This window comes from Acomys russatus, chromosome 17 (assembly GCF_903995435.1).
Source record: "Acomys russatus chromosome 17, mAcoRus1.1, whole genome shotgun sequence".
Lineage (NCBI taxonomy): Eukaryota > Metazoa > Chordata > Mammalia > Rodentia > Muridae > Acomys > Acomys russatus.
Genome location: NC_067153.1, coordinates 34,278,675 through 34,295,086, shown reverse-complemented (window position 1 = coordinate 34,295,086; position 16,412 = coordinate 34,278,675). Strand labels below are relative to the sequence as shown.

General features: G+C 34.2%; 1 protein-coding gene across 2 annotated transcripts in view; it reads right to left on the bottom strand.

The window, feature by feature from the left end:
* Positions 1-16,412, bottom strand: part of Csmd3 (CUB and Sushi multiple domains 3) — a 1,090,370-nt gene that overhangs the window by 700,577 nt on the left and 373,381 nt on the right. For both annotated transcript variants that reach the window (XM_051159708.1, XM_051159709.1), the window contains exon 6: positions 2,411-2,523. In XM_051159708.1, coding sequence (XP_051015665.1) covers positions 2,411-2,523 — 113 coding nt within the window. The remainder of the gene's footprint in view (positions 1-2,410; positions 2,524-16,412) is intronic.

Genomic DNA, 16,412 nt, shown 5'->3' with positions numbered 1-16,412 from the left:
TAATGCATAGATCTTTTTAAAGAAACAATAAAAATTTAAAACTGTCACCTTCACAGAAACGTGTTTGGTTTATATACTTTTCAATCTGGAATATATACATAACCTCAAAAATGTTTCTGGAAGAAGCTAGCTGCCATATTTACTTAATAAATATCATAATTTTAAAAGTTGTTCCAAGAGAAAATTATTTTTTCTTGAAAACCTGTTGGCATATTTGTTGTAAATGAGTTATGGAAAGCTTCTTGCTCTTCATTTTTAACTCTGGCACCAGAGATGAAATATTCAATTCAGTCACAATATTTAAAGCATTTTATCTCTTGATGGGATATGTGCACTTTCACTCATTTCAAGCAGTGAATGATATCATTCCAGCAAAAAAAAAAATTATTGCATGTGAATTTTTTTCTTTGATCCTTTAGAAAAACTCAACTTATCTGTATTTGCATAGAAATAATGTGTTTGGGTATTGTGATTTGTTTCACTCATGTAGAGACCAAGAATAAAACAATTTAGGCAGTAAGGATTGAATTTCCTACGTCATTTTACCTAAACACAGAAAAAAATACACCTTAAAAAAACAGTGATATGACTATATATTAAAAGTTTACTGAGAATTGGGAGCATATAAAAATGTACTCTACAATACATTTTCTTTCCAATTTCAATCAACTTATGTATACATCATTTTTAGTATTAGGCAATATTGAAAAAATTAAATTAAATTTTGAAAATACTATTGAATTTAATTTAAGATTGAATCATGGATCAGTAAAAAATAACCAAAAATACACATCTAATGGCAGTTTGTTCCATTGCCTCATAATACAAAAAAATAACTTAATAATGTGCTTTTTATAAAATTATATTATGCAAAAATACCATTTTATTTTGAGATAGACTTGATTCTGCCAATATTTTCAAATTTAAATAAAATGATACCTACTTTATCACTTAAATAGAAGGCATACAACTGAAAGGCTGCCTGAGTCTAATATAAAAATGTAACATAAGATAAGAGGTTATAATTTTGAATTTTTACCATCCTACATGTTTCAGCTCATTATGCAAAAGGATTATAACCCATAAAGTGAGGTAATTGGAAAATATGACTTGTAGAGGTGAAACTAAAGAACCAAGGATCCAACAATAATAATTTCTTTTTTTTTTATGAAAATGTATCTCCTTTTATTTATAATAATAATAATTTCTTTTAAAAATTATTTTGGGTGTTGAAATGAATTTTTGAAATAGTACAAGTTGATCTGGATACAAATAATATCTATTTAGAATTTTAAGAGAATATTCTTTTAAATTTGATAAGGTTCAAATTGCCATGAATTAATATTTATATTAATAAAAGTCATGAAAGTAAAAATGTTTTTGATGGTTAATATTTTCTCTTATGGGAAATAATTAACAAATTATTTTTAAAGGATAGTAGTATTCAAAGTATGCTCATATTTTCTATAAAGACATAATATTGAAAAATATCATCAAGGAATATTTTATTAAGCTGTTCTACTACAAATTTTTGTTATAGTGATATCTGCTACTCTACTCTGAAAATCAAGATAAAATTTGTGCTAATTGCTGTTACAGAGAAAAACTTCATTGACCCAATATTTACATGTCATTTCATTTAATAAATATAAGCTACCTGACTCACCATATTAAATATACAAAATACGTAAGATCAAAGAATAGCAGAGGAAACACTTGTAAGATCAAAAGCAAACAAAAAAGGTAAATGGGATATGTAAACATGGCAATGCTGACTATGGCCTGGGCAGTGGCAGCTACACTGGGAAAGTGAAATGATTTACAGTCTACACAGACTGAAATTGTGTCCACTGTGCTCACACCATATTTCTGAGTATTGTAGAACCTACATTATTTTCAGTGTTTTATCTTCCTACTAAATTTGTCCCAATGAGTTTCCCAAGGTAATACATTCAAGTTTATAGCCTACTCATTCAAAATATGCCTGTTAATAAAATTGGGAGATAATTCTATTAAGGTATTAATTATACTTGCAATAACAGACAAACTACGTATGAATATGGATTTAAGGTGATAAAGAAGCAATTCACAGCTATGGGTTTTTCTACAGGATTTTGTAGCATACTTTCTGCTGAAGTATATTATTAAATCCAAATATTGTATCTTTTGCAAAATACATTCTATGAAGTTATAGCACACTTTATTTGATCATTGTGCTAAAAGAATCTATTAACTTTAATATGTGATTTAGTTATGATCACATTATTTTCTTAGAAAGAATGACACTTTGTTCTGATTTAAATCACCCTTTCTAGATACTAAGAACATTTTCCTCAGACCACGCAATGCAGGTGTGCATACCAAAATTATTTTACACATCAAGGCAAGCTGAGGTGACCATTAAACATACCTTGGTAGGGAGCGCTAAATCCACGGTAGCGGTGATTGCTGTCTGTAACAAAATGTAGTCTGAGCCAGTTTTTGTTGCTTATAATTGGTGGTGGTATATTCATTCCAGATAACCTGAATTATGAAAGACAATAACAGAAAAATTTAAAAAGCTTTTCAGCACTAATCATTCTTACTGACTTGGGAGCAAAAAAGTATCTACCATGATATGATATACAAAACAATGACTTTGTATTGCCAATTTTTAAGGAAATGTGAATTATTCATGTATGATAAAATTAATAATACTATAATATAATTGTATAATTTCAATCACTCTATTTTGATCTGGTTGCATGTATTGATAAAATTTACTGTAAAAATCACAACTATATAGTATTCCTTATTCATTTTAACCAAATAATTGTACTGATAATAGATTTGTCACCTTAATGATAAAGAAACAAGATTTAATAGAGAGTGGTACTCATGCTAGTTCTGTGTACATGTTGGTATAATAAATTGCAAAATAGAAATTCTTCAATGAATTTGAAACTCATCCTTTCAGTATAAGACTGGATAGTTATGTATTCCATCTCTTCTATTCACCTATTTTCAATATTTCATATAAGATAGCAATTTTAACTATGTGTTTTCATAGAACTAGTAGTGTTTAGTGCAATTTCATAATGCTGTATATTTTCATGATTACCTGATTTCATGATTACATATTTCCTATATACACCCTGAAAGAACTTTACTCAGCTATATCATGGTGGCTATTGGTATGTAAGAGGTGGAATTCATGTCTATATTATGTCTATTCTTTCTTTAGAATATTCTCTAATATTTCCATATTTATCCGCATTTTTTTATAGAGATAGCACCCATATTGGCCTAGCTAGTGACATGTAGAAGCATAAAATAGACCTACACCTATAGACAAAAACAAAACTAACATCAGATGCATCAAAGATGTCAGTGTGAAATATGAAGTGTTAAGCTGCTAGAAGAAAACATGGGCATCTCTCTCTAAGGTATAGATGTGGGACAGGACACTCTGAATAGAATTCTATGTTTCAGAGAATTAAGGTTAGGAACTGAAAGTGGAACCTCATTACATGAAAAAGTGTACAAATCCTTCAGAAAAAATCAAGAAAAGACCCACAAAATTTGAGAGAATATTTCCAGCTATACATTTGACAAAGAATTAATATTCACAAGACGTAAGGAACTAAAAAGTCAAGAAAACAAAAACAAAATTAAAAGTGGCATATATGTCTAAAGAGTCCTAATCATACGTGAAACATATATGCCATAATAATGACTTGATACCCTATGAGCATATACAGGGGGAGGTAATCCCCCTCAGGAACAGTCATAGGGGAGGGGAATAAGAGGAATGTGGGAGGGAAGGAAGAATGGGAGGATACAAGGGATGGGATAACCATTGAGATGTAACAAGAATAAATTAATAAAAAAATAAACAAAAAAATAATGACAGACATGCCAAAAATACCCCTAAAGGTCTAATAAGTGTAAGAGTTTATATTACTGTGATAAAACATTGTGACTAGAAAGGAATTTGGAAGGAAAGAGTTTAATTCAGATTATATCTCCTACACAGTCCATCATGAAGTCAGGAAGGAAACTCAAGGCAGGAACCTGAGCATAGGATGTGAAAAAGAAACTATTGAGGACTGCTGCTTACTGGCTTGTTTCTCATACCTTGTTCAACTTGTTCTTTTTCTAATTTATTTAATTTTTAATGTGTTTATTTATTTATTCGCTTTACATCCTGATTGAAGGCCCCTCCCTCCTCTGCAACTGGTCCCACCCTCCCCTTTCCCCTAACCACCCTCCTCTTGCCAGAAATGTGTAGCTCTTCCCCCAATCCCACCAATCCACCCTGGCACATCATGTGTCATCAGGCTGAGCTCATCGACGTGCACTGCAAGGCAAGTGATGGAAGAACTGCTGGTTTTCTTACACAGCCCAGAGCCATCTCACTAGGGATAGACCACTTACAGTGATGTAGGACTTCCCACATCACTCATTAATCGAGGTAATACCCATGAAGACTTTCATATTTGCCAATTTAATGGAAGCATTTCCCAGTTAAGGTTCCCTTTAATTATTAGTGTCAGCTGAGAGAATTGTCCTTCGTCTTTGTCAGGAATAAAATGTGTAGTTCACTGTATACTATAATCAATTCGTGCCTTAAAAACATATACATAAAAACAACACAAAGTAGAGTAAGCATTTTGCATTTATTTGTGTATATATGTGTGTGTGTCTGTGTGTGTATATGTGTGCACACATATCTGTGTGTATATATATATATATATATATATATATATGTATTAAAAATATTGAAAGACAAAGAAACCACAAATATAAGGAAGTGGTGGAAGGTGAGGAACAGGGCAAGTGATGTAAAAATAGCATACATATATGACATAAATTAATTTAGAATACTAATTTAATTTAAAAAGCACTTTTCAAATCTATTCAATCAAATGTACTGACCTATCTGTATTTCCTCATATTTAGTACTCACAGACACAGTCAAGCCTGTAGAGTCTTATTCATGTTTTCCAAGACCCTGAAACCTAGCTGTGGCTGCTACTCTCCTATTCTCCCCCTTGTTTTCCTATTCCATTCTTGATCTCTTGTTTTTCATCTGTTTTGACTCGACTTTTTCTCTGGCCCCGAGATAAGGCTTTTTCCTCAGATATATTCTATTCCCCATGACCTTGTTAAATTAATTACCCTGTGTTCAGCCACAACTTGCGCTCCTCTGATTCACTCATTTATCTTATCTTAGGGCACTTTAATGTACTTCATTTTAGGACTGAAATATATATAATTCAACTTTATTTACTTACTCTTAATCATGGTAAGACAAGGCAGCTTTGAAGTAGGAAGGTTAAACCTGATGGTTAATCTCTTTCTGTGTCCTGATAGAGAACCTTGTGTCCTTTCTTGTCTCATTTCTTTATGCAGTAGTACAATTTCTATTTGTCTCTCTTTTACAGATTTTCTGGCTACATTCTAAATATGTGACAAGTAATATGATAATTGATTAATAGTATTAAGAAGCTGGGTTAGCTTATCAGGAAATTAGTAAGTAGAAATTATTTGGGCATAAAAGTTACCATTAATCATATATTTTTTTGTTTCTATTCAACAGCACATTTTAAATTCCATTTTAAACCATCATCAAATATTTTATTTTTACTTAATCTAAAATTCACATAGAATGCTATTTACTTTCAAAAACCTTTATAGTGCCAACCTGAATATTCACTGATACCCAAAATATTTATCAATTCCAATCGGTGGTATCTCTTATCATTGACTACATTACTAACTTCTTACACAATAGTTCTTAACTAAAATATGATCATTAAGAATATTTCAGCTCACAGATAATGAACATTAATTAAATCAAGTTACACATATGAAAGTTTCAAAGTATTTCCTGAAAATTTAAAATAAAAATGCCTTCAGTGTTGAGGAAGAGCTGCTGTTTAGTACACTTTTTAGTTGTTCTCTTGTAATTATATGCTTATCTTATAATACTTTTTGCTCAGCCACATAATTTAATAAGCTTATACAATTAAGGAAGTGAGGAAATACTCCTGTCAATATGGATACCATGATCCCATAAGCTGGGGTGCATATGGAAAATAAAGGGGCAAGTAACGAGTTCACAGAATACCAGCATCTCTTACTCTCATCTTCCTGGTCTGCTATAATTTGAGCTTAACTACACATTGACTTTCCTGAAATGAGTAAATGTATCCTGTTATAATAATAAACAGAATAAAATAGTCCTTTAGAAAAAATTTCAGTTTTAAGGTAGTAATCATGAAGATTCAAAAGTAACACATTGTAAAATCAAAACAGACTAAACTAAAGGGCATACAGGCTCTGAGATTTTAATATAAAGATTAAGAAGTTAAGAACTGTTGTTGTTGAGATCCAGCTTTAGTCCATGGTGGGAGGGCTATACACCTTGTTGCACCAACCAAGTACAATGCATGCAGTAAACCTAAACCCCCTGTTATATCTAGCCAATGGACAGCTCATTCTCCACGGTTGTGGGGAGAGCGGGGACAGGCTCTGACAGGAACTGCTGTGCCTGCCGTTTGATAACATCCCCTTGGTGGAGATGCCTAGTGGGAACACAAAGGAAGGCGAGGCAGGCTATACAATCAGACCTGATAGGCTGTGGTCATATGGTGGGGGAGATGGTCCCCTTCTGTAAGGTGTCTAGGGGAAAAGGCAGAAGAAGGAAGAGGGTGGGAAAGGAAAGACACAGTGAGGAGATAACAACTGGGGTGTAATCTGAATAAATTATAATAAATTAAAGCAGAAACAAAAAAAGAATTGTGTGATATAATTAAAATTATTCAAAGTCCAGGTGAGAAAAACATATGAATAAATGAAATGATGAGCTTTATTCAAGGTGTTTTTTAATAGCTGTGTAGATTTTATTTATTTTTTTAATATTTTATTAATTTATTCATATTACATCTCAGTTGTTAGCCCATCCCTTGTATCTTCGCATTCCTCCCTCCCTCCCGCTTTCCCCCTACTCCCCTCCCCTATGTCTGTGACTGCGGGGGACCTTCTCCTCCTGTATATGCTCATAGGGTATCAAATCTCTTCTTGGTGACCTGTTATCCTTCCTCTGAGTGCCACCAGACCTCCCCATCAAGGGGACATGGTCAAAAATGGGGCACCAGAGTTTGTATGAAAGTCAGACCTCACTCACAACTCAACGGTGGAGAATGTCCTGCCCATAAGCTAGGTCTGGGTAGGGGTTCGAAGTTTACTGCCTATATTTTCTCAAGGTTTTTTTTTTAACTTACTTTTTCCTCTCCTCTGTAGGGGTGTCTACTCCACAACCTGTTTCTACATAGTGATTTCTCAATTACTACTCATTACCATGGTCAGGCTTTTCCCACAGTGTCTTACTATCCTGATTTGGTTAGAACATCTGTTTTTAAATAGAGGTTGAGAACTAAATAGACTTTGGATTTATCAATTCAGATGACATTTAGTTTATTTCTTTTGTGTGTGTATGGGTGAGTGTATGAAGGAAGAGAGATGTGGGGTGTGTGTGTGCGTGCGTATGTGTGCGTGTGTGTGCGTGTGTGTGTGCGCGTGTGTGTGCGTGTGTGTGCGTGCGTGTGCGTGCATGTGTGTGCGAGTGTGTGCGTGTGTGTGAGTGCGCGTGCCTGTGTGCGTGCGTGTGTGTGTGCGTGCGTGCGTGCGTGCGTGTGTATGTGTGCGTGTGTGTGTAGTTGGAGTGAGGACCTTTTGTTGTTGTTGTTGTTCATGCTCACATACCCTAAGATACTGGGGATTCTCCTAACCCTGCCTCTTATTTTGTCTTAGGAGTAGTGTGTTTAAAAATACAAACTATTGTGTTTGTATTTATATGGCTTTTTGAGAGTTAGACACAGGTCCTCACACTTACACTGCAATTCCTTTCTCACTGAGCCAGAAAGAAGTCTTGTAGGTATGAAAACCTACCCATACCCAAAAAAAGAGCCATACCCAAAAAAAGAAAAAAAAAGAAATTAGCAATTTAAAAATAGAATAATTATATTTGCTAATATTTTGCATAAAATGTGTGTTTTAAATGGGAAATACCCACTAAGGCTCTTGTATTTGAGCATTTGTTCCCCAATTGGTGGCCATCATTAAGGAGATTTTTGTGTCATTGCAGGAGCAAATATATCAAAGACATCAGGCTTTGTGAGCTTAACACTTCTTCATTCTCCTTCCATTTCATTTTTTCTGTTTCATGCTTACAGTTCAAAATGTAGTCTCAGCTTCATGCTGAAGGGTTCCTGCCTGTCTGCTCCTATGCCTCTCACCTTGGTAGACTCTATTTTTCTGGAACTGTTGGTCAAAATACACTCTACATTATTTTTTTTAAGATTTATTTATTTTTTATTATTATACAGTGCTTTGCCTCCATGTACACCTGCACACTAGAAGAGGACATCAGATCATGTTATAGATGGTTGTGAGCCACCATGTGGTTGCTGGGTATTGAACTCAGGACCTTTGGAAGAGCAGATGGCGCTCCTAACCTCTGAGCCATCTCTCCAGTGCACATTCTACATTCTTTAATTTGCATTGGGCATAAAATTTTATCTCTATAAGAGAAAAGTAAATTTATATGGACATATTTAATTATCAGAATTTAAGAATGTTTATTGTTATCAAAATCATGAAAATGAAGTTTTAATTAAAACTATCAACAAGCATCTGAAGAACATATTTTTATTCTTTTTCTTCCTTCCTTTCTTCTTTCCTTTTTATCTTTTCTTTTCATTTCCAGGGATGACCCATTTCATGGCATAATGCATGCTAGTAAATTTCACTCCTTCTAACTCTTTGAAGCAGTTGAAAATTGAGAACATAATACAATTTAGCTCATTTTATGAGTTTAGTATTACCCTCATACTAAAACCAAATTCAAAAAAAGAAGCATGCAGGATACAAATAATCATAAAAACCTTTCAAGATTTTTATACATTAACAATGAAAATATTCATCACAAACTCAAATACTTAAAGCTGAACCTAGTTAATTATTTATAAAGTCTATAATCTTGAAATTGCAGAAGAAAGAAAATTGCCTTCAATAAACAATTCCTTACAGAAAATTGAAGAAAAAGAAGTAATTATTGAATAACTTCACAAGGTGAGTAATACTCCTATTATGCAACTGGACAATTTCATCACAGGCCAAAAGACTGTACACAAATATACTCCTTGAAAAAATATATACACATGTATAAACATTTGTGATTGCTATTTTGGTTTTCAATCTGAGTATGTATGAAACTAAGTGGAACTCAGGATCCTGGGTATAGTTGTTAGGGATTTTTTTTTATTAATAGGATGGTGGGAAGACTAGCACCCAATATAAGGTATGTAGGAGAAAGAAACACTTATTCTTTGTCTAGTTGACCTCACTGTCACTCGGAATGTCATTTTTCAAGGATATTTTACCCTACTTCTAGACTCTAAAATATCCTGAAGAGTAACTGAGGCATCCATCCTTGTGGAGTCAAAAGCTTTCGTATTCTTTGACTTCCTGTCAATGAATGAGCCATTGTTAGACTATTCAGATCATAGCATGTAGGACCCTCTAGTTAATCCCACATATATTCATACACGTATATGTATATATATACATATATATGTATATGTACACAGATATACTATACGTATATGTGTTTCTTAGATATCACTAGAAAATTATCCTTCTAGAATAGAACAGAGACCCACAATTGGACAGTATGCCTTGAGTGAGAAACCTTATCATACTCTGTCTTAAATAGGATTTCTCCATCAAAGTCTTCAACTCAGGGTCCAGAGAACTCAGCAGAATAAGCGTCTGAAAGATTGTATGACCAGACACAATAAAGGACAACAAATAATAAGACTGTTTAGACACTGCAGGACCAACATTCATATAGAATATGGCAATATATATATGATATTTTTTAATTGATATGAAATGTATTAGATGGATATATTCATTCATTAGATTTATGAGATTAAATTTATTAAAAACAGTGTTCTATATACACTTTAGATAACACAAGCCATTTACAATTTCTATATGTATTTATAGTGTACATCATACTCAAGTAAAAATTAAAAGTTCAGTCAACATTAAATATATGGATCTAGGGAAAACATCCTAAATTTAATAACTCAGAACTGAAAAGACAAATATGGTATATATTCACTTGCATGCTGATATTAGATATTAAGTTTTTAAGTTGCCAATAAGCAAATATAATCTATATGACCTCAGAGAATAGGTATAAAGTAAGGGGTTGGAGCCAAGGAAGTATCTCTTAGGAAGAAGAAATAAAATAGATAGTTGTGGGTAGACTAGAGGTAGAGGATTGGAACAGGAGAATCAACATGGTACTGGAGGGAAATAGAGTGTAAGGGAGGGAATACAAGGAGGTAAAATTAAATTAATGGGCATTTGAGGCATTGTATGGAAAGCTAATATAGTAGAAGCATCTTAAAATACATACATACACATACATACACACACATATAGGCATAAGTATATATATACACATATAAGTATATATACTTCATATATATATATGTGAAAGTAATATAAATTGGATCATCAAATAATGGAGTGAGAAAGTATAGAAAGAAGGTTACTGTGTAATTCGAATGCTGACTTCTGTACTCCCATGTCTGGTTAAAATCCTTGTTCTGAGAATCTCCTGTTTCAACGTTATTTAATCACTGCTGCCCAATTGTCCCCTTATATGCTAACAAAGAACCTTATAGCCAGTTGTTGAGCAGGGGAGAAAATAGGGATGGTTTCCTGCCAGCCAGGAGATGAGGAGTTAGGGGAGGAAGTAGGGGATTCAGCCACTAGAGAGGTTCTGGAAAAGGTGGGAAGGAGCTGGAACAAGAAAAGCTACAAAGTGCAAGTATCTCAGAGAAGTACACTGCGGGGACACCAAATTATTTTAGAGAGTTAAGATTAGATTTTTAAATTTTATTTATTATGAGTTATTCACATTGTATTCTGATTGCTATCCCTCACTTGTATCTTTCTGTTCTCACCCTCACTCCCACTTCTGCCATATTTCCCTCCCTTAGACCTCTTATAAGGGACCCTCCTCCCAGACCATATGACTACAGCCTATCAGGTCTTGTCCAGATAGCTTGCTTCCCTTTCCTCGGTGTGCCCTCCTGTCCTCCCCTCCAAGGAGAAGTGATCAAATTGGGGTCACCAGAATTCATGTCAGAGGCAGTCTCCCATCTCCCTACAGCCATGAACAGCCATGACTAGATCTGAACAGGGGATGTAAAGCTAATTATTAAATAAATATAAAAGAGTCTTGGTTATTTGTGTGATAACCCAACTAAGAAAGAAATTGAGAAACAAACACAATTATATAAAAATAGCACAATGGAATCCTGCTCAGCTATTAAAAATAAGAAAATCATACAAGTTTCAGGCAAGTGGGTGGAGCCAGAAACAGTCATCTTGAGTGAGGTAAACCAGACCCAGAAAGAGACTCATGGTATGTACTCACTTATAAATTGATATTGGACATACAGTACAGGATAAACATACTATAATTCACAAACCCAAAGAAGATAAGTTACAAGGAAGACCCAAGGGTGGAGGTTTAAGTCTCATTCAGAAGAGGAAATATAATAGACAGCAGATGTGGTTAAAGAGAGAAACAGGGTAAGAGAGGGAACATGGAGAGAAATAAGGATTGATATCAGACCTGGAAAGAGCAGGGGCAGGAGGACAGAGGGCTTGCAGAGAGAAGAGAGACCTTGGACTGGGGTTTCTCTGTGAGAAGTAGGCTCCTGGCAGGATATGAGGATTTCTAGTAGCAGGGGTCATAGAGACTGAAGATGCCACTCTCTAATTAGACAATTCTACCACTTCTAATTAGACACTTCCAATTCTAATGTAAGCAGGGAATGCCAACTCACCCACAAAGCCTTTTACCCAAAATTTACCCTCCCAACATTATGTGCATGGACTAAAATGAAGCAATGATTGAGAAAAACATCCAACCAATTCCTGGCACAACCTGAGACCCACCCCATGGGAGACAATCAACACATGACACTATTAAGGATGTTCTCCTATGCTTGCAGACTGAAGTCTACCATAGCTGTCCTCTAAGTGGCTCAGCTTAGCAGCTGATGGAAACAGATGTAGAGACGTATGGCCAAACATTGGGTAGAGCAAAGGGAGTTTTGTGCAAGAGTGGAGGGAAGGACAGAAAGGCTCAGAATATACCAGAGTAATACAAGAAGTCCAATAGAACCAACTAAACAGGCCCCTGGAGGGTGACCTATGGAGACTGAAGCTCCAACCAAGGACCATGCATGGGATGGACCTAAGCCCCCTACACAGATGTAACTAATCCAGAGCTTGGTCCTTATAAAGGTTCCCTAGTATGAGGAATAGGAGCTGACTCTGACATGGACTCAGATGCCTGGTTTTTGATCACTTTCTGCTGACAGAATTACCTTGCCAGGTCTCATGAGAAGATCTGCTCAGTGATGAAACTTGATATAATGGGGAGGGTGGGTAGGGGGAACTTCTCTTTTCTGAGGATTATGGGAAACAAGTAGGGAGGGGCCTATGACCAGGTTATAAAGAAAATAATAAAGTAAAAATAAATAGATAACTGTAACAACAAAGCCACATCTAGACAACTCTACCAAATAAAACTTCCAGTGCCTTAAGTGAATTACATCTAATTTAGTTGTTGGTCAAGAACGCCCGATAAAAAAATCCACATATAACACAGGCTACTGCCAAATCTATTGTTTGGTCAAGAAAAGTTAATGTTAGGGCTTTATTGCTAAAGGCAGAGAATATATAACTCTTTGAACATGAAATGTACAACTTATGCCTACATAGAATCTTCAACTACTTAGTATTGTTATGGTATTGGATGGCATGGTGAGGGAGGAGAAAAGTAAACACCAACAGTGCTTCAGAAAATTTCATCTAAAATGGTGGCCTGTCTCTAGTGATGTGCGGGTGCAACTAATGGTACAAAATTTACTGGAGTAACCCATTATTAGCTGTTTGACTATAAGGTCTATTCCATGAGATGGAACCAATGCTCTATACTGCTTAAGTGGCCTAGACCCCGCCCCCCGCCCCCAGTCTAGATAAGCCAGAGATGTAGGAGAAAACTGAATACTACCATTCTGGTAAAGGAACATAGCAATAAAATGACTCCTAATTCCATTCTGGTATACACATTGATCAGTGCCCTCCTTAGCCATCACTAGAGAATAGTCCTTCTACAGTAGATGAGAAAAAATACAGAGACCCACAACTGAACAATATACAGTGAGTAAGAGACTGGGGACAGTCTGTCTTAAACAGAATTTCTTCATCAAATCCTTCCTCTCAGGGTCCATGAAAATGCATAATAAAAGGTTGAAAGATTTGAAAGAGACAGAGAAAATGGAGGACACGAAGAAAACAAAGACCTTTAAACACAGCAGGGCCAACACGAGCTCGACGAGAATGTGGGATCATGCAGAAGACCTGCGCAGGTTTAAGCTATATGGCATCCCCTAGTGACATGAGAAGTGGACGCAAATCCATCGCTCTAACTCAGAGACTTTCCAATTTTAATTTCACATAAGAAAAATTTAGTTTTCTCTAACTGACTTTCACTTAGAATACAAACCACATTTATGGGCAGTTCTCATGTGTATTTGTAAATGGCTAACACAAAATGAACTCAATGGTAATTTTCAAGGGATTTTTTTTTTTTTGTTTCATGTTTATCTGGATGTGTTTGTTTGTTTGTTTGCTGTTTAGATTCCTGTCTGTTTTCCAATGAGTGAGAAAAAGAGAGAAAGAGGGAGAGAGAAAGTGTGTGGATTTGGGTGGGTATGGAGGGGGAGAGTATCTAGGAAAATTTGAGACAGGGGAATCATAATCAGAACATATTGTATAAAACTATTTTCAACAAATAAATTAACATATTTCATACTGCAAGCAAGTATAGAAAATAAGACACGTAATGATTGAATAGATTTAGAGAAGTGCTTGAGAAAAGTTGATGTCTACCGAACTTGGATAGAATCAGCAAAATAGTAAGAGAAGCAAATTAACTTACCCTGAGAAGAGCATCAGAAAGAATGAATGGTTCTTTTTTAAATAGCCTTAATTGTACAGAAAAAAAAATCAGACATGCCAACCCTCAAGAGGCTCATCAATACTGAGTTTGAAGATCTTGTTAGTGCACTAAAGCAAGAAAAATAAATAAAAGGATATTGATTTTTTTAAAGGAAGGAATAAAAATGTCTCTATCCACAAAAGGCATACTTGCCAATTAGAAGAGCTCTATGAAGCTATGCACTGCAAGTAAAACTTGTAATTGAATTAATCAAGATCTGAGGAGAGAAAATGAATATATAAACATCAATCATAGTTCTACACACCAGCAAGAGACAATTGAAAATATTAATGACACCACTTTTGAAAGTGTCATCAAATGGATATTTGAAAATGGTAGATCAAACCACATGTAAAATTTTGTATGCTCCAGACTTCAGAAAACAAAGCCTGAAAATGCTGATAACATAGCAAGTGGAGAACAAGCATGCCTGTTTACATAAAGCTAAAATGCCATTTCCCCACAAGGGAGTCACGGTGCCAATATAATGTTTATAAGGGATGACAACCCATAGTTATTTAAATTAAGAGAGATATCTGATTTCATGTAGAACTATCAATGGATTTTATATTAATATTCTGCAGTCATGAGGACAATATTTTTACTATGCATAGATGATCTCAAAGTGAAAGAAACACCTTTTTGACATTCTCACATAAACATTAACCAGTTTCAAATGAACTCTCAAAATAATTCAACAAAAGGGCATGTCCTCTTACTAAACTGCAATGGAACAAGTATATACAACAGTGGATACAAGAAACAGATGAAATTTTCTCAACATATGCTATATTCTTACACAAGAATTAATTAAAAATAAATTGCAGACTTGTAAACTTTAATGTAGAAAGAAATGGTAACACTTGTAGAAGTAAACACAAATAAAAATCTGTACTAGTCATTTAAAAAAAAATTATCAAATTTACATCATGTAAAAATATTTGGGAGCTGGGTGTGGTGGCGCACACCTTTAATCCCAGCACTCGGGAGGCAGAGGCAGGCGGATCACTGTGAGTTCGAGGCCAGCCTGGTCTACAAAGTGAGTCCAGGACAGCCAAGGCTACACAGAGAAACCCTGTCTCAAAAAACCAAAAAATTCTTGTTTGTAGAAATAAACCAAGAGTCCATTATTTTGAGAGTTTATAATAGGGAAAAACAAAGAATTTGAAGGAAGGAATCTCCGCTATGACTGATAACCCAAGGTCTTTGCTGGTGTCTTCAAATATTATGCTGTATTCAATGATTCAAGTGACATTTTTAACTGGAGTTTTTATTTTTCTGATAATTGCTCCCAAACTGACCCTGAGACTAAGACTAATTATTTTCATCCTTACTATAAACAATGCAGTTGTTTTCCCAATATTGTGTTGTAGATAGTCAGAAATTTTCCAAAATAAAAGTGACTTCTGTAAGTAAGCTGAAAAAAAAAATAAAGAATTTGAAGGAAGGGACTAGAAAGGGGAAAGTAATTTAATAATACTTTTTTACAATTTAAAAATATATCATCATTATATATCATGATAACATATAAATAATTTATATATTTAGTAGTCATATTTAATTCTGTAATATATGATCAAATTTTTGTTTTGCATATAATTCTTTTGTTTTTATTATCAAGGTTAGAGCTTCTTTAAAATTCCTAGAAAAAAATTATTTTCTAGTCATTTGACTGTTTATTTTCCTATGCCAGTCTCATTAATTTTTCATCCTACATATTGAATGAGTTATTTTAGTCTTTTCTGAATGCTCAATACTTTGTTGATTTGAAGATTTTATGATGTAATTAATATTTTACTTAGAAAACAAATATGGTCAGATATTATTAGATACATGGCTATAATTATATGTTTGCTATTTGTTTAATTTTAATATTAATGATTCATTGGTATCAATAAAGGATACAAATTTAAAGAATGTCAAATTCTTTTTGATTGGAAGTTGAAGGTATGAATATACAAGAGTCTACCTAGTACAAAATTAAAGTAAAGCACAAAAAAAAATCAGAAAAATAATGTTTTACTAAATTTCCAGCAGAACAAGAAAATACATATAGGAGAATTTTCTTTTACTATATTTCATATTAAATAATTTTACCTATACATTTATATTATTATACATATATACTATTGTTTTTAAATTACATGTATTCTCAGTAGGTCCAGCTACCAATCAATTAAGACATAGACACTTGTTATATTTTAAAATAGCCTTAGTTAACCTGGGGCAGGGCAGATATCAATCCTCAACTACCTCCCAAAGTGGGGCA